Source organism: Pelecanus crispus, chromosome 2 (genome assembly GCF_030463565.1).
Source record: "Pelecanus crispus isolate bPelCri1 chromosome 2, bPelCri1.pri, whole genome shotgun sequence".
NCBI classification, from domain to species: Eukaryota; Metazoa; Chordata; class Aves; order Pelecaniformes; family Pelecanidae; genus Pelecanus; species Pelecanus crispus.
In genome coordinates, this window is record NC_134644.1 from 165,636,680 (window position 1) to 165,656,516 (window position 19,837).

General features: G+C 38.2%; 1 protein-coding gene across 1 annotated transcript in view; it reads right to left on the minus strand.

Moving 5' to 3' along the window:
• Nucleotides 1–19,837, minus strand: part of ADCY8 (adenylate cyclase 8) — a 133,048-nt gene that overhangs the window by 13,238 nt on the left and 99,973 nt on the right. The window contains 5 exon segments of the mRNA XM_075704730.1: nucleotides 3,311–3,469; nucleotides 9,801–9,882; nucleotides 12,817–12,995; nucleotides 14,374–14,463; nucleotides 17,791–17,992. Of these exon segments, the coding sequence (XP_075560845.1) occupies nucleotides 3,311–3,469; nucleotides 9,801–9,882; nucleotides 12,817–12,995; nucleotides 14,374–14,463; nucleotides 17,791–17,992 (712 nt within the window).

Consider the following 19,837-nt stretch of genomic DNA (forward strand, 5'->3'; position numbering starts at 1 on the left):
GAAGGATTCATTTGCAAGTATGAATACCAGAGAATCAAACGTTGTTAGGCAAGTAAAAGGAACTTAATGTTTATTATTTGTTATTGTTTAAGTCTGTCTCAGAAATGTTTGCATTTGACAGTATATTTCTAAATAACAGGGATCAGATGGGATCATTTAAAATGTCTAATATGACTTCTTTATAAAAAGTCCTCTCAGTTACCACATTTTCTGGTGGATAATTTATACTTCACACCACTGTAGTTCTTTACAAGTTTGTTTATTCACAGTTTTTCAGAGAGCCCTTACTCTATGGTAAACTGTGGTTCTCCTAAGGTGACTATGGAGCCATTTGGTTACCTGGCTCTGGGAGACGTTCCTGCTATTAGGGTTTGAAAGGAGAACAGAACTGAGGGTGTTAATGGATTTACTGAGGACAGAAAACAGCTTATAAGGGATAGGACACAGGAGGCTATTAGGACAAGGTATGCCCTGGGATGAGCTTCCACTTATGTTATTCGTATAATTCACTCTGGTAGTGAATGACAGATTTATTTATGGATGGTTTCTTGTGACTATATATGTGAAAATGCGGTCAGTTCTTCTCTGAACCCAAACAAATTTTTAGGAACAAAACTAATTTCAAGTTAAAAAATGCCAAGGACATAGTCATCGTTGCCCACCCCTCCACTCCTGGTGTGCTTTTCTAGTGGCTAGTATACCACAAGCACATGCATTCTCTTTTGTTTAATTTTTTTTTAGCTTCTACTTCTGTAGTTTTACCCAATGGCTGATACTTTCATTTCTGTTCTGGGACTTCTCTTAGGACATTCTGACCTGGAGTAGTTGCTTCTCAATGTTCTTGTTAGTGTGCTTTAGGAAATTTTAGTGCTTTGCTCTCATGATAAAAGGACTTACTGCTGGATGCCATACACCTAATGTGAACACCTCAGGCTCCTCTTCTTCCTTCATCTTGCTTCTCCCTAGAAAAGCATCTTGAACTCCTGCCCTGCACTTTGCTATGCTGCTACTTATATAGACTCTTTAGCAATGTGTCCTACAGTAAAAGTGGGAAAACTCTGCTGGTTTCCAAGGACGCTGCAAAGCTTTGATTGAGACAAAACATGATTGATTCCCTTTCTGCTCTTACACTTTCTTTCACTGAAGACCATCTGCAGGGTCATGGAAGTCATGCTCTAAGGACACTCTTATTCCCTTTCATAGGTATAGAAAAAAGTAATACACAGAGTAGTTCGTGGATGCTTATGGAAGACTAGAATATATGTGCTAGGAGAAGCATATATTAACTCAGGCATACTCTTTCCTCAGATCGTGAAGACAGAAAACAACTGACTGAGCATTCAGCAACTCAGTTTTTCTATTTTTGTTAAGAAGCATCAAGACAGAAATCATACATCCATGAGAAAATGCTTACAGTGCACATTTGGGAGTTCACTTTTTGAAAGCAGAGATACTAACTTAATGGCCAGACATGAACTGCAGGATTGATAGTTCTGAAATCTGGTAGATGTTACAGCCAACCAGCTCATGCATAAATCATCCACAAGTATAGTCACTGTGGAAATTGCCTTACAAAAAGCAGGGGTGGTGGAATTGAATTCAGTGGCAAATTATTGAAGCATCAGCAGTGATCCATGGGGCATCTGTTTGCTTTTTGAAGATTGTTACGCATGTGAGTGTATGTGAATGAATGCGTAAGAGAGGACATGTATTCGAAAATCCATGATGAAGATATGCCAGAACACACTCATAGTTGGTATTAGCGCTTGCTCCATTTGCAAGGGAGCATTTTAATCTGATTGCTTTCACACACACATTTTCTCATGTGCAGAGCAGTGTTTTTATGGCAGTTTAATATGCACAGAGTGTAAAATTCCTCAAGAGGATGATTTCTAAAGTGCCTTTTCTTGTAGCTTCTTACTAGGTTGTCCTTTCCTAGGTGACACTTGAAATCCCATCTTCAGACACCATGATTCCTCATTGTGCAGTCTAATTTATCTGGCTACATCTATTTCCAAAATGTACAATCAGAAAAGGGTAGCCTTGATTTCTTTTTGCTGCACAATGAATAGATATGTCAGTGCTGGTAACTTGAGTCTTGCAACATTTGTAACCTCTTAATTATCAAAGATAATTCCAACATTACATAAGAAAATTCCAGTTTCATCATACAATGGCCTTTATTCACAGATAATATTATAATATGTGTTTGCCTTATTTCAGATAAGGAGTAAGTGACTTACTGCTGCTTTCAGAAACAAATTTTGGACTTTCCTTTATCCCTTCAACAACCTATCTTTAAACTCTGTCTTAGGAATATCCAGAGACTCCATTATCAAGCTTTTCTTTCTGTACTACAAAGACTCGTTACGAACATAGCCACAGACTATGTTTCTGAAATGGGTGTTAACTGCCCCAAAGAGGCAATTCAGGGGCAATGTGAAATGGCAAAAAAGCTCTCTTGGGTCTGAAGATGCAAGACACTCGGGTCTGTTAGAGCCTGTTGCACAGATTCCTTCCATAATAACTGGCAGGGCTGTAATAAAACTGAAACACTCAGCTATCTTAAGGTTGCATAGGCATTCTGTTAACTTTGCATATCTTTTTTAGGAATACTAGATTTTCATAGACTCATAGGTTGGAAGGGACCCCTGAACATCACCTAATACAGTTCGCACTCAAAGCAGGGCCAGTTAGGTCAAGTTTCACATGGCCTTGATCAGTTGAGGGTTGAATATCTCCAAGACTAGAGATTTCACAACCTCTCTGAGCCCTGATGCAATGACCACTTTCCCAGGCATTCTTTTCCCTTGTATCTAACTGAGATTTTTCTTTCTGCAACTTGTGTCATTGTCTCTTGTCCTTCCACTTGCACACTGGACAAGAGTTTAGCTCTCTCTTGTCTACAAACACCCATTAGGTAGTTGAAGACAACGATGAGTTCCTCTGTCAGCCTTTTCCTCTTAAGGTTGAATGAACCCGGCTCTGCCATGTACCTCAATCTGCTAATCATCTTGGTGGCCCTCCACTAGACTTACTCTAGTAAGTCCATGTGTCTCCTGCTGGTGAGCCTGAACCTGGAAATACCACTTCGGATGTTGTCCTAGAAGTGCAGAACCCTTTACTTCAAAACATGAATGTTTTTTTAACGTTTTAAAACATGATCAGATGATAGATATGGTCAGATAGCCAATATTGGCAGTATTTGCATAACGAATCCTATCAAGAACTAAGTTCTAACAATTTCCTAACAGATCTGCTTTTATTTTGCTAATTAGACAAAAGTATCAGAAATAAAATGGATACATACTTCATTATCCCGATCCTTCTCCAGGAAGTGACGGGCAACATGACTGGGTAAAATATTCCGTAGCATATTTTCATTGTGCTCCCTTAACTCCTTCATTTCATTGATTTCTTCTTTTGCTTGAACACGCCACAGAAAATCCAGCCTTGCTGTGTACTCAAGCTGTAGTTCCGGAAAGAAAAAAAAGGCAAAAATAAAACCTGATAAGGTAAGAGCAGAGGTTGTATTGTCATCCTGTCAGGCTGCTCCTGCCATGTAACCGCTGTCAGTGCTGCTGAAGATCTTTGACTCTGAAAGAATCTGATTTCATTGTCAGAAAAAAAGATTATTTCTTTGCCTTGTGTATGGTGAGTGCCTCAGAAGAATCTTGGGCAAAATAATATTTGTCATATTACTGCTATGGCCAGTGGTTACAAAATGTCACAAAATTATTTTCCTTTTAAAGACTTCTTTATTGTTAGATAATGGAGTCAGACAGGAGATTAGGTATTGGAAGATAGAATCATAGAATCATACAATCATCTAGGTTGGAAAAGACCTTTAAGATCATCCAGTCCAACCATTAACCTACACTACCAAGCCCACCTAAACCAAAAGATATTGGTATGAAATAACTGTGTTCCCCTTTTCATATATGTTTTCAAATGAAATGGGTTTCATGAGAAAATAGAACAAGGATCTTTCTAAACACTTTGCAGAGGCAGGTAGTTTACTTCTCAAGGATGAGCATCTTTCAGCAAAAATATATCTAACAGCCAAACACACTCCCAAAGAGGACTTTAAAATCCATAGCACCAAAATGAGGTGTTTCTACTGTTGGGACACGCAGTTATTTGCAATTTAAGTCTTTTAAAAGACAGTGAAAGACATGCTATTTGATATCCCCTCGAATATTCTGTCCCGATGTATTGTGGATCCAGTCTGCAGTCATAATTTAGTACGTGCACAGTGGCAGCGCCTGATACCCTCAGCTAAAAAACAAAGTTAAATGGATTTCAATGCTATATGTGTACAGAACAAAAGGAAGATTCCTGCACAGTACAGCTTAGATAGGCATACTTATATGTATTGTGTATTTTTATATATATACATATAAGTGCGTATTCATATATACATAAATGGCAACTGTCTGCTAGCTGAAGCAGGTAACATGTTGAAACATCATGTTGTTTGCCTGAGAGGCACGTGTGTCAGCACATGGGCAAGACCAACACTGCCAGAACTTTTGGGTGCGTTACACCGATGGAGAGTTTTAATCAGATTTTCAGGCAGGTGATACTGTAGCTTGCACAAGGGGTGACTTATTAAGCTATGTATGGCCTTATTGAAAATGATGGAAATATATCTGTGTGGAGTAAACTGAAAGAGAAAATATACTTCTGAGGCTTGAGGTGCTCTAACCAGAGATAATAATCAAACACGCTGAAGTGAAGCATATTATACCAGCAAATAAATGCATTTTACAACTGGAAGAGACATCAAATTTGTTGCCAAAAGGCGCTGGGATTCAGGAAGTGGTTGGGGTGTAACTAACCTGCCAAGCTGAAGTAAAGGGCAAGCCTGCAATGGGTGGGAGTGACTAAGAGGGGGTTCAGGCATTGTTTAGCGACTCATCTTGTCCACATTTTTTGTCACCAGCAGTGACCGATGGCAAACTGTTCAGAAGAAAATGCAAAGCACCTTGCAAGGGGGCTTACAGGTTGACTGTACTCCAGGGAGCTTTCTTTCCTAAAAGGTAAAAGTGAGCCTGGCTTGATATAAATTTTTTTTTTATAAAGTTGATATAAACTTTGGATGCTATTACCACCTTTAGAAACGATTAATCTTTTTTCTAGTTCTAATATTTTGATCTTCCATCTTGTGACTATTAATTCCCTAAATTAATTGCACCAAAAAACCTGCCAGGAAAAGGTATTTTTAAATATTTTTTTTCCACATTGTTCAGTTTCCTTCCCCTTTCCTTTTGTTCTAGAAGACAGAGCCCATACCAGATCATAGCTGACTTTTATCTCTAACAGTTGACTGAGAAGGCAACACTGACTATAATTTTGCAATGAGTTCTAAAGGTATTTTACAGGTTGGCTTGGAGCAGGAGCTGCTGGTGGACTCTGCGTTCTTTGATCCTTTAGATATTTAATACCATTACAATAAGAGCTTTGTAAAATCTGTACTACAGTTTTTCACAGCTGATTTTTTTATGCTGCTGTACAGGAATTTCACATCTCTAAACCTAGCTCAGAGTAGCAGCAGCTGATCATTACATTTTAGTTAATGTCATTCTGGTTATTTATAATCACATTGTAACATGAAATATTTTTCTTACATCATCAGTGGACAACTGAGATGACACTGTCAATTCAGAGGTAAAAGGGTGCGCTACATATAAGGTTTGAAAATAGAAAATTTTAAGAAGATACTTTGCTAAGTTGTGATAATTGCTTAAACTAACAAAATTATAGGGTTGAGTTTTGCATTTATTTTTTGATTGTGTAAAGAAATATTTCCTGGGCACAGTGGTGAAAATAAAAATGACTGTCTGCAATGTAACTCATGAAATGCCCAGATTTTCTTGCCCTGATACATAGCTATACGAAACACCCCTAATTCCAATAGTGAGTGAAGAAAACAGAGAAGATGTATTACACAGAAAGTCTAACACTACCTATGTCCTTTAAATGCTGTACAACCCAACATCTCTGCAGACAGTTGCCACATGCAAGGAAAGCACAAGGTAAGGATCAACGTTTGAGGGGCAGAATATTCTTCCTTAGAGAATGAGAAAAGAGGATTTAAATCCCAAAGGGACACTTTCAACCACTGAAAACAGGTCTAACTCCAGATAAAACAATCAAATCTGAATATAGAAAGGATAATGAAGAGACCTGAAGCATAATACCAGAATTAGGTATGTATCTTCCTCTCTTTTTCTCTTTCAATTGGAACAATCTCCTCTCCACATTTCCTCATTCCTCTCCTTTTTCCCAAGCATGAAGAAGGCTCAGGGGATCATGTTTGTTGCAAATAAATTGATGTGTAGGGATGTCAGTCCTTCCTCCATTCCCACAAGGCTCCGTAGCGCTAGTCTACAGCCCTGACATCCAGAGGTTATTAGGTACATAGCTGTCTGTGCCTGCCCTGTCAGTGTTCAATGCTCTTCCTTTGCACAAAAGAGCCCCAGAAGTGGAGGAGCAAACCAGTCAGTCAGCCAACAGTTGCCTACACCAGAACACTCCTCTGGGGTAGGCAAGATCTACACTCGGATCTACAATCTGAAAGAAACCAGACAGGATTTTGCCCCCTGTTTTATGAAGCCTCTTCTTAGGTCTAACTGGGGTTGAGGGAGAGGAGGGACTGAGTCTTCTGTGGGCAGTTTTATTCCCTCTTTGCAACTGTTAAAACCTTCCCTTTTAAAGCAACGTGTCCTGGTTTTGGCTGGGATAGAGTTAATTTTCTTCCTAGTAGCAGGCATAGTGCTGTGTTTTGGATTTAGGATGAGAAGAATGTTGATAATGCACTGATGTTTTGGTTGTTGCTAAGTATTGCTTATGCTAGTCAAGGACTTTTCAGCTTCCCATGCTCTGCCAGGTGCACAAGAAACTGGGAGGGGGCACAGCCAGAATAGTTGATGCAAACTGGCCAAAGGGCTATTCCATACCATACGGCGTCATGGGCAGTATAGAAACTGGGGGGGGTTGGCCGGGGAGCAGCGATCGCTGCTCGGGAACTGCCTGGGTATTGGTCGGCGTGTGGTGAACAATTGCATTGTGCATCACTTGCTTTGTATATTATTATTACTATTATTATTATATTGTTATTATTATCATTGCTATTTTACTTTATTTCAACTGTTAAACTGTTCTTATCTCAACCCAGGAGTGTTTCTCACTCTTACTCCTCCGATTCTCTCCCCCATCCCATCAGGGTAGGGGGAGTGAGCGAGCGGTTGCGTGGTGCTGAGTTGCTGGCTGGGGCTAAACCAAGACACCATGGCAGAAGGTTTCACTCATACTATTTATATTGTGTGTTTTCTCTGGAGATGTATTTCTAGTAAAGGCAACTGTATATGGCATTGTATTTTGATAAGGTTTTAAGTGATAGTTTATGTTCATACAAAAATAATCTACTTAACTCATTAAAAAGATAAAGCAGTAAACAAACACATTTTACAACAGAATAAGTCTAGCCTCAAAATTATCCACAACACTTTTGTCATTTGCTTTTTCTCAAGTTTAGTTTGCAGAAACACTGTTGTAAAATATGTATTACTCATATTAAAAAGATGTGCTTCTAGATGAAATTGAACTTCTAATAGGGAATTAGTCTATTTAGCCTGACATTATGTAACAGTAACACAACTACTTTTAATTACGGGTTTAGTGCCAGAAACCCTTGAGATTCATGGCCTGAAGTACAGGTAAGATTTTAAGAAAGCTCTGAATCTGATTAGACAGTCTCACACAACTTTTTCTTGAATCTAACTTAAAATCCTGGGTGCAAAAGTGGGGATTAACTTTAAATCACAATGGATGAAGAACAGTAGTTAGTCGTTCAGAAATTAAAGGTTCATAAATTTAGTCTTACAAAAGTAATCTCTTTTGTAAATCCACCTAGAATGAGGCAAGTTTTAAGCTATTCTACTTCAGAATACTTTTGTAGTTTGTGAGAAACAAAGCTGTGCTGGAGGACAGCTTTATTGGACTTACAGTGTTCCCCATCAATTCAGCCTATTTAAAAGATTCTTTTTTAATGTGCTCTGGATGAATTTTTAATATATTTTTTTAGTTGGCACTTATACAGAGACCTTTAGGTTAACTCTGTAATAAGAAATTAAACAATACAAGGAAATGTTCCTGGGCACTGACATTGGATATTGTTAAATTGATAGAGTGGCCCTATGCATCCTTTGGGAGAACATGCAGGAGTTAGCACATCTCAGGGACAGTTTCCAAGGGTAGTTTGAGTGCAGCCATCCTGTTTTATGGAACAAAGGATGATTAATAGGATGGAAAAAGACTGTGCTGTGCTAACAGGCCTCTGGGCTGGAAAATACTCTTAAACACCCCATATCAGGCTTTTCTAGCAGACATTTACACTCAGAATTGTGATCCTGAAGAGCATTTCCTGGATTCTGCCTAATCCTTGGTCTACCTAAACTCCTTTAGTGTTTTCTTTCTTAGTACTTAGTCTCACTTTAGGCAATTCCCAACCCTTAGATCTGTATCTTTGTGTATGTTAAGAATCATTGGGAATATTATAAGGCTTATCTCAAATTTGCCATGTTCAGTTCTAATTTGTTGCATATGTTTCCTAAATGGGCTTTATGTCTTGATAAAGATACGCTAAAGTACATTGTTTTCCATCAAACTTAAATCTGGGCACAAAGCGCGTTTCATCCCTTGCTTACCATACTCACTCATTCCTCATTTCCTCAAAAAGAAGATAAAAAGGAAGAAAATTACTAGAATATTTAGGCGTTGCCTTCTTTTTGCTCTCCTATGGAAGGAATGGAGCCTGTAGGTACCTGCACAACTTATAAAGTTATTGTAATAAAGTGTATAATATTGTGTTATTCATCACAGCAACATTCCTCTCTTATTGCCTCACTCAAATTAGTATTGAGAAATGCTGGTATTGATCAGCCTAATGCTCTTGAAGGGAAAATCTTTAAGCAAGTTGAACATGCAGGGCAATGTCTAAAGGCAACTGTGGTTGCTGCTTCCTTTAATGCAGTGGTCTCATTTGCCTTTATGTGAACAGAAACTGCCTGAAGTCAGCAAGTTTGACATGCAGCAGCCTAAAGGTTGCCAACCAGAAGTTCTGTGGAGAAAACACCCTGCTTTAGGTGGCTTTTACTCAATGCATTTGTTGTTTTATATCTTAATTTGTCATACTTCACTCTCCCTGTGCACTGTGTATAGACTCTTGAAATACCCAGTTTCTCAGTTCCTTCTCAAGGATATCAAGCCTAAACCTCTGAGGCCCCTAAATCTTGGTTATCATCTAGGTCCATGTAAAAGAATTCTTGTAAGTGGTCCATGACCTAAAGAAGTTAGTGTTCATGCTTAACCACAAATTTCCCTCATTTCCTTAAATCTGGTGTTTTTCCTCTGTGAACATACTAAGCTCTTTCATGGGAGTTTTATTATTTACTGTTTGCTATTCCCTTTCTTCATTTTGGTTTTATGCCTACTCAAGTGCACTGAAGCAGTCAGAAGCCACTGGAATTGTACATGTACCTAAGATAAATGAAGTCCCATTTGTTCCTTCAATTTCTATTAGAAAATGCAATATAACTTGCGTATTGCTGAATATAATATCGCACATGTTCTTTAAGAATGCTAGGCAGTGTCAGATTCTGCATATGTTTTTTTAAATTGTTAAAGGTCATATGCTCAAGTGAATAAAAAGGCAGTTTGTATTTTGAAAGTCATTATTGTCACATCCTGTAATTGCAAGTGATACAGGGAATGGTTAAAACAAATGTTTGCATTACCTGTTGACCATGATAAAATACGGCTAAAAGGAACATTGCCATCAGTAGTAAAGATGCCTCTTTTGTACCCAGGAAGTCTGTGCTGGAAAAAAAATCCAAAGTAAAATACAGTTATTGATTTTTCAGTGTTGTAATTGTTCAGAAGTTTCATTTCATAATGCACCCTGGTACTTTTTGTGGTTCTTTAAAAAATCCGCTGTATTTGAAAATTTAACGTGGCAATAATTAGTTCAGGAGAACAGGAGTGTAATTGGAGTGTTCACTGTTTGGAGGTAAATGGATTAAATAACTAAATTTTAGCCTCCAGTAGGTACACAGAAGGTGATGATCTTTCTCTTTCAACTGTAAGCTGTGTGTCAGTCAGTCTCTTTTCCTGGGAGCTTGGTAAACAACCATGAACTTCGCAGCCCTTGCAGAATACAGAAGGTGGGATCTGGATGGGGAAAGGTTGAGGCTGGAGCTGGGAAAGGGAAACTTCCAGATTGTGAAAGTGAAAGCCCAGTCAGTGGGCCTAGAGCTAAAAGGTGAACCCCAGGGCAGGTGCTGAAAGTTAAACATTCCTGTATTGTGAGAAAAGTTCAGAGAAGATGACAGGTGAGTTAAGGAAGGAGGCGTGGATCAAAGGGGAATCAAAAAAATGGCAAACAGTGATTAGGACTGGTTTTACTAAGCCACAAAGAGGAGCAGAGAGAAGAAATGCTTGCCTATGACAGGGGAAGTAAAAGAAACTCTTGCAGACAGTAGGGAAGCAAAGAAGATGAGTCAAGAACATACTGGATGTATGAAATCTGCTGTATGAAATTGCTGTGGTGCTGTGTGTGGAGCATGAAGAAATTGTGACAAAAAAGAGGTGAAAGGGGTCCAGAGAAGTTAAAAGGGGTTTCAAATATGAGGAGAAATTACAGTTATGTGGAGAGATGACAAAAATGAAGAAAGTGAGTATGTCTGTAATATCAGAGGTTTTTAAAAAAGCATGTTTCCCAGAGGAAAAGACATAAATGAATGTTAGGGAACTGGTAGGCCAATCTGATAGTAAAACAAAAGGGAGAAAGAACTAAATTTGGAGGCAAATCGAACGTGGATACTTGGCAATTATTTTGTTGAAGGGAGATGGGGACAGATGAGGAATGGTTAACAGGTGCTTAAAGCCTGAAGTTGTAAAATACTTTATTAAAGGAGTAAACAAAGAGGGGAAGTTGGAAGAGACTTTGGGACACTCTTCTGTCTACCTTGAGATCTAAGAATAAAGCAAAGTCCAGTCCCTGAATCCATTTTCCATAGTAATTTTGAAAAAAGGATCAGGTGATATTTGTCAAAGGAGGACTCCTATGACAGAGAAAATATAGAGAGAAAGAGGAGAGCTTGGTGGAGATTAAGCCAAAAGGAAACTTGCTTGTGAGAGAGCTAACTGAACTGACTTTGTGGGCCTAATGAAGAATTGACTGTGAGGAAATGTGCTGCTATGAGATGAGTCATCAGTATAGAGCAAGAGAGTCAGGAAACATCTTTGTTATTTGCAAATATTTTGGAATTCAAATATTTCCCAATTTGAAGTTTTCTGAAATAGAACCTCCCAAAGATCTCATTCTAGAAGGACCCCTTGTACGCTCACTAAAGGCAACAGCTTCAATGGCCTTAGTTATGAACTCATCTGTTATTGCATATTGTAGTAATGTAGCTATAGCTGCAAATATTTGAGGTAGATGAGTTTCATGGGGAGTTGCAAAACCTTCTATTCAACTAATTGGTGTAACTAAGAAAACAGATAAGTTTCTAGGCACACAGCCTTGAACCTCATGCTCCCTAATGTCAGTGCTGAAGTTCAGATCCTTGTCCTGACTGTGGAGCATCTCAGATGAGTTCCCTGTGTCCTGGGTTCTTGGCTACTCTAGAGCATATTCCTGGCTCTTTCTTACTCTTCTGCGATAAAAGTCACTAGAGAATTTCATTGACACAGGGAATAGAAACTACTCTGAATTCTCTAAGGTTTTCACGCAAGGGAGACTCTTGCTTTGCCATGCTTGATTAGTGACAAAATTAAAGACAATGATAATGATTTCTACTTCTAGTTACTTAGGCAAAGTATTGCTTACTGCCATTTGTCGTATTTGCTGGACTCCGCTGTGAATATGCTATATGTCATATCATTAGTCTGTAGGAGGATAACTAGCATTAGGAAAAGGAATCGCATCCCAAATTTTTAGTACCTTGCTACCATAGGAAGCTAGCAAGGAAAGATATGAGTGCAGAGCCTTACTGTGTGTAAAGATGTGGCTGTTGTGAGAACTAATTGTACTGCAAATCTATGCTTTTCTGTCTTTCTGAGGAACTTCATCTGGCACGCACTTACAAGCACAAGCAACTGCAATACCAAATCGGTCAAGTATCAAAGACTGAAGAAATGTTTTTCTGAATGAGCTAAATCACTGCTGCTCTAGATTGAGTTATTGCAACACTTAGTGCACCTCTGACTCTGCAAATTACTGTGGCTTTTCTGTCCTCCTCTTCAATTCCTCTGGCTGGGAAGGAAGCCTGGGAGGACGAGTCTGTCCTTCAAATGCACTCCTACAAAACAGGATCATCCCTGTATTCCTTATATCTTCCACAACTACATGTTATAGTTTGGATCTTATTCAGTTAAAACCCTGCACTTAAAAAGTCAGTTGTTCACTCCTGTTTTCTTAAATTGTGGTGAGAGTTTCAATCAGTATCTCTGGAGTTTTCAAGAACGGAAGCAACCAAGGTATATGCCCTGTAATGCATATTTTTAGCAACATGGATAGACTATGGGAGGCATAAAAGGCAAACCCTGCTCAATATTTAAGTGTCCTCCTGAAATGAACATTTTAATAAAAAGGACTGAGAAAGAATCCCTTTATAAATATTTCTTGATCAGTTGTTGCCTCTTTCAACCATCACTCCATACTTAATTATGGTGCTGTCCTATACATGTATACTCTGGCAAGACTTGACCTGTTGCCTTATTAAAACACAGTTCCTAAAGGGGGCTGTGAACACTTACTCTCCATTGTGGTTAAAGTTGTCATATTGCAGGAAAAGGGAAGCATAAATGGTCTCAGTCAGCAGAGAATAGATCGCAATCATGATGAGAAGTACTGCCAGCTTCAGGACAGAGTTGAGACGAAGAAAGACTGCACAAGTCACCATTGCCAGCACACCAGTGAAGACAAAATACTGAATAGAAAACAGCAGTGGTTACTTTTGGTGATCAGTGACTACATATTAACTCCATAAATATCTGCATAGATGATTAAGTAATCAAAAGTATAAAAAAAAAATTGCTCTGGATTTCAATGCTCAGCTAAGTCTTCTTAGGGTGCAGGGCACTTATTTCAAAATAAGGGTTTTGCTAAAATACAATGTGAAATTACAAATTCTCTATTTTGCATGGCACCTCCATGTTAGCAGAAATCCTCCTGTGAGCCTTTATGGCATTTTCATTGTATCAGGAGGGAAAGGGCATCCTGTATACTGTAAAGAGGAAAGGGAGAGATGTAGTATTTTGCTACTGAAAAGTCAACTGAGAGAAAATAATTTATATTCCTTTGGATTCTAAACTTTCACAAGACTCACATTAATCAGGATGGGAGAATCATATCCCTGCTTTAATCCTTTTCCCGTGCTACTTGAAGAGAAGGATAAAGCCACAGGTTTTGTTGGGGTTTTTTAATTAATTTTTTTATTTTTAATATTGCAGGTCTAGATTAGTTACATTACTCTCTTAAAATGTGATGCCTGGAAGATTTATTCGTATTCCATTTTCTAATCTCTTCATTGTCTCATTTTTCTCAATGATTAGTCATCTGTCAAATGCAATCCATGCAGCTGATATAGAGAGACGATCATGACCATGAGCTATTTAGATTTAAAATAGCAACATCACAGTCCAAATGTAGTTTAAATCAACTCCTATCATACAGCTTTAGGAGAGAGAGCATTCATTTTTCTGAGTACAGTTTTTCTTTAGTACAGTTCCTCTGTACGAAATTCTGCATCCCTACAACTTGCAGCGTAGTGCTGGCAGTATCACGACACTGCCATATGACTTTCTAAGCAACATACTTCTTTTAGCTACACATGACCAACCCACTGATTTTCTTGCCTGCTTGCTTATCATAGAGAGGATTTTTTTTTTCTCCAAATTCAAATTTAAAATAACTACAGCAGAATGACTGCTGGTTTTGCTATGTAAGAAATATTAGTCCCCATTAGCTTCATATTAATTAAGTAGTGTGTTTTGAATCATTTCAGTCATTTTGAATCAGTAGGTTCATTGAATCATTGCTGGATGTGTTTCCAGTGTAAAGGTTCTGTATGAAGTTCAAAGGTTGAAACTTGGTTGTAATGCCCCATTAGACCATAAGATTAATTCCTTCTGTAACCCGCCTCTGCTTTTTCTATCAGCATATAGATAGATGCTAAGGTTCAGCTTCACAGTGTTGTTGAGGCACTTGACTCCACCACCAGTACACAGGTCATTGATTCCAGGTAGTCATTGCCATGTAACCTTTGTGGATCCATGCCTCAGATTCAAAAGTACCCTCAGAAATACCTCAGGATAGGAACAGATGTCCGTAAAAGATGCAGATGAATTGAACGTCTGGTTCTTCAGGGTGACTGGTTTGTCAAAATCACACCATAGCTATGAAGAAAGAAAACAAAGTCAGGGCTATGTTGTGCACTGGTGACTAAGTGCTTGTGTGGCTGGCTGGCTGGGTTCAGGGGTGGAACTGGCTGACCTGCTGCTCTCCATGCCAGCTCCCTAACTGGCACTAAGGACTAAATTAGCAGTAAGAGGACATACTGTGGAGATGAAATAGAAAGGAGGGAGCTATTCATACTACAGACATTCAGCATCTGAGTAGCCTTCCTATGGTCTCTTGTTGCCAAAGGTGAAAGATGAGCTTCTCCAGGAGTTTCAGAGGACAGACGCTGGACTCTTAAGAATTGCCCTCTCAAATTGTTTATACTTTGTTATGAACTATAGAGAAAATCATTAAATTGGGAGCATAAAATCAGACTGCATGTGTGCACTTGTCTGCAAGCAGTTTTTTTCTGCTATGTTGCTATGGATGGTGTTATCCTTCTAGATGTGGGAAAAAATCCCATGGCACCATGCAGAATCGGCTTGTGCCAAAACATAATGTGGTCCCAGAACTGCAACTGTGATGCCTAGAATGGAAGGGAATGAAAATTCATTCATGATACAATGGTTTTGAGGATGTAATACTGCCTTTTGCTGTTATGACCTGCATTCATTTTAATGGTAATTCAAACCAAGTGTGTTAAATATAAACAAAACAGCAGTGTTGAGTTGCAATATATCATGGTCTTAGAACACAGGAAAAAAAAAATCATTAGTCGTTTCATATTTTGACAGTTAAAGCAGATGGAGTCTCCTGATACATATACTAATCCAATCTGGATGTTTATACTAGGTCATTTCATCAACCTGGTATGTACAAGCTAGTTCCCCTGTCTTTCTTTCCAGCAGAGTTAGAGAGTTTGTTTAATGAGGCTCAATTTCTTATAATTAAATTCTAATGAATTTTGAACTTGGAAGTCTCTCGTTTGTTCTTTCAGCAATTCAGTCATCCCTGCAATGCAGCAACATTATCTAGGTTGTCTGTGCAGTCCTCCGTCACAACAGATAGTTAATGGTACCTTCTGAAAGTTTATGAGGTGTATAGCACCTCTCTGCAGGGCAGAGTGACATGAGAACCACTCTGGGTGTCTTTTAAAAAGACCTTCAGGATCAGAAACTTTATTCTAAGAAACTTTATTCTAATTCTATAACAATAAGAATGCAGTTGATGTTAAGAACCACAAGACTCATTTGCCCCCCTGGTGAAACCAAAGCCTTATGGCTCTTGTTAGAAAGCATGTGAGTCTCAGTTCCCTCCAGCTGGCAACGTTTGAACTCACTGGACACATATAGCTGCAAGGCTGAGCTACATTACCTGTTCTTAAATGCATGTAGGTCCCTCCTGAGCAAACTGTTATTATGGCAGAATTTTGACATATGAAATGATGAGGTTATATAAATGTTGTGATTTCCTGTAGAGGTCAGGACTCAGTGACTCAAGTCATTGACGTTCTAAATATATGTCTGTTTATTGTTTTATAGAAACCCACTTGTATGACAGTAAAAATAATTATATTTCTTTTGACTGGTTTTGGATTAGCCATCCCACAAGATCACAGTGGACACAATCTTAAAAAATAATCCACAACCAGTCAGAGGAAAATCTTGTTATCATCATATCCTAGCAAATTGGGTATGGATAGGCCATTAGAGATCATCCTGTTTTAAGAGCAGGATTAATTCTACCAATTCTTTCCTAAGAGACATTTGTCAAACCTGATTTAAAAAACTAAATTCTACAACACTCCTTAGTGCTCTATACTATAATGTACCACTGTCCTTACCTTCAGGAAGTTTTTAGCCCTATTGAACTTCCTGTCATTTACCATATTTATATTTTCTCTGTAAGGATAGCAATGAGCGGCTACATTCTTCTTTCTCTGAATAACTCGCCTATCAGTGACTGCATGGTATCACTAAAAAAACCAGACAGATGTTGAGTCCTTGCATATTGGCAACCCAAATTCAGTCATGGAAGAATGACAGCAATAGAACGTAATAAAATATTCTATCTGTTAGCAAAAGACGAGGCAAACCCTTGAAGCATCAGACTTCAGCATACTTACTCCAATGATCATAATTATTATTAATTATTAGAGGATAATTATTGTTGCTGTTGTGTTGTTATAGTTGCTATTGTTATTACTGTTGCTAAATGCTTTCCAGGTCTTATCTAGAAGGAAATAAATATTTAAAAAGAATAAAGTTCAGATGAAAAAGCACTGCTACACCCATAGCCAAAAGGTGCTCTGCAAGAGGAGAGAGTGATGAAAATGTTACTTTTAATCTATCAGTGAGGTATTTACCTTCTTCTTGGCGCAGGCTTCAACACCTGCCAGGTTGTCTGACATGATAATCTGCTTAATTCATGCAAAGCTCTCTCATATTTCTGAAGACATCCAGATAATCATGGCTCTATTGCATTTGAATACAAGACCTCACTCTTTTAGCCTGTGACATTGTATAGAGCTAGGCCCACAGTATTCAATTACCAATATTTTTATCTAACCACAGCTGCTAAGCAAAGCTTGGTACATGCCTTTCCTCACAGATACACAGATAAAGTTTGCTCTAGATCTGTCACACTTTAGAGTCTTAGTGGAGATGTGTAAATTAGGAGCCAAATCAGATTAACCTCCCTGTGTGGGCAGTGGAGAGAGTAAAATCTCTTTATTGGGACCAGTATGATCAAAAGAAATCTTTGGGGTGCCTGTTTTTCTGTGCTGACTATAAAGAAAGCTAAGAGTGACTATACCCATAGTTTGGTACTTCAGCTAAGGTGAATTCGGGCCAAAGGGGTTTGTCAAACTACTAACTGAGCAAGGCAAGGTATGTTTAGAATTTACACTTTTAACTTATTTTTACATGCTGTGGTTACTGGCTCAGCTTGGCCTGCTCTGCCCTTTCTTTGGAGTTGTTTTCTGCGTTCGTTGACACTTTTCATTTTTTTTGGTAAACTAATTAATGGAAGAACTGTGAGATGAGGAATTTAATATCTGTAAGCACTACGTGGATTGACAGTCTTTAAGAAAGTATATCAGCATATCAGAAAATTACAAATGGTCCTCAAGGGTAGATATATTAAACAGAAAGTAGCAAAAGGGTTTTAAAAATAGATGATACTCATGAGGGAGAAATAATTAGATATTTCAGAAATACAGAGTTGAAGCAACAGATTGAATTTCCTGAAGCTGTGGTACTTTGCCTTAATATTTAAATCATAGCTGGTGTATAAACACATTAGTTAGTAAGTCCTGTAGCAAGCTTAATAATTCATAAATCATCTTTTCCTGTGTAATATTCCCTGGTTCCCTATAAGCTTACAATATTGATGATGGCTCCAAGAAAATTAATCAGAATGGATGCAAATATAATGACATTCCTGGCCAGGTAGGTCTCATTAATCCAGCAGCAAGTTTTCCGGAGCATTAAGGGTAAACATTTGTAATCCTCTGCCGTAGTGATTAGCACAAGAGCAGAGTGCAGCATAATCAGAATAGAAAACTGAATGACCATTGGTATCACCCTGGGAAGAAAAAAAAAAGAAAATCCAGCATTAAAATTCAGCACAATACCACTGCTAATAAAAATAAATGTGTAAACAGTTAAGACTAGGAAAAATCAGTTGTCATAAATCTGAGACAATTAGTCTAGGAAAACAACCCAGACAAACAAAGATTTGTTCATGTTCTACAGGTCTGCCATAGCTTCACATGGTTTCTTGCTGAGAAACTGCTGCTGAAGAAACAATAATGCAGCCTGTTTTCTGGAGTAAGTCCAAATATAATAATTACAGAAATGCAACATTCCCCTCATTTTAATCAATAGTGGATCAACTGCAGCTAAGAATCTGATTGGTTTCTAAAAAAGCAAAAGAACTCTTCTACTGTTTTCATGGAATCCCTTTAAAATGTAAAGCAGATGAAAAGGTGTTCTATGATTGAGACGTTTAAATAAAACATGTCATTTGGCATACTCTATAAACTTTGACCTTGCAAATGTGTTCCTTAATCGATTATTGTTAAGTGCATACACAGAATAGACAGTTCAATGCCTTCGAATAAACCGTTAAAAAACATAATTTCTTCTAGTTCAACTTTCATTATATTTTTAAAATTTATTCCTTTTTCTTGCTTAAATCTGGGACCTGAAGTCAATCAAGTAGTCAGTGTGGTTGGGAAATGTGGTAAATTGGTTCACTTCCCTGAGAAGAAAGCACTCAGCACTTCACAAGTCAGGTTTTTTTTCCCCCATTTGTGCCAGTCATTGTCTTTCTGTGTCTCTTTTCCCAAAGATCAAACCCATGCAAAATAAAAGTAACTCCACTGCTCCTGCAAACATCTCCCCTCTTCACTCTGTTTTCCCTTGCCTTTTTGCTATAAGGACAATGATTAAACTTGAGGCTTTGAATTAAGTAATTAAAATTTCTAGTAACCTAGTTGTATACATGCCAGTACACTACAGTGATTTAATCATAATGTCTCACAGAAAAAAATCTTTGAAATTGGACTATCAGGGTGCTCCACTTAGACTTCTGCACTTCCAGGTGGCTGAATGTAAGCTGTACTCTGCTTATTAAGCCTTCTATAAACATGTTTTGTCTTACTGAAAAAATGAAGTTTCAGATTTTGCTAGACATCACATACCCCTCTTTGGGTAGGGTGCAATGCTATTTGTACACTTGTGCCCTACAGCAAGACAAATTTAAGGGTGTAAGGTGGAAATAGAAGTGAAAACATCAACATAGCTTTTCTTTCCTCATTTTTCAGTAGGTCAGCCAGATCCACTCCCTGAATCTGAATGGACTATATCCCAACCTACCTGAAATTCTCCTCAATTTCAGGCTATTTAAATATGGCTTTAGAAGAGCAAATTCTAAACTCATACAGAGTTGAATTCAGATCTGTGGTTTAAGCCTATTAACTTACCTAAACCTTTCACTCTAGAAAGTTTCACCATAAGCTAATAGGTATGTAGCCAACAAGAAGAGGAAACCACACTGAGATAATGGCAGGAGAGGATGCATGGACATAGCACAACAAGCCTGAGAATCGGTCTGTGTTGGAACTGGCATTTCTTAACTCTGGCCATGCTTGCAGCTGATGGATAGAGTCCAAAATATTTGCACCAAGGGGACACCAAAGATGCACTGGGTACTTTATGTGAAAACTGTGAGTACATCTTCCTCACAGTACTGATGTTTGTAGAAAATACCTTGAGAAAACAGCATAAATGAAAATGTTTATGTTCAAAAGGAAATATGTTTTTTGGAAAAAAGTAGACATAAGTCAGAGTATATGTGGGAGAATGTTGGTCATGTTGAAGGAAAAGACATAAATAACGTATGAGGTACAGGTGTTAAACTGAAAGA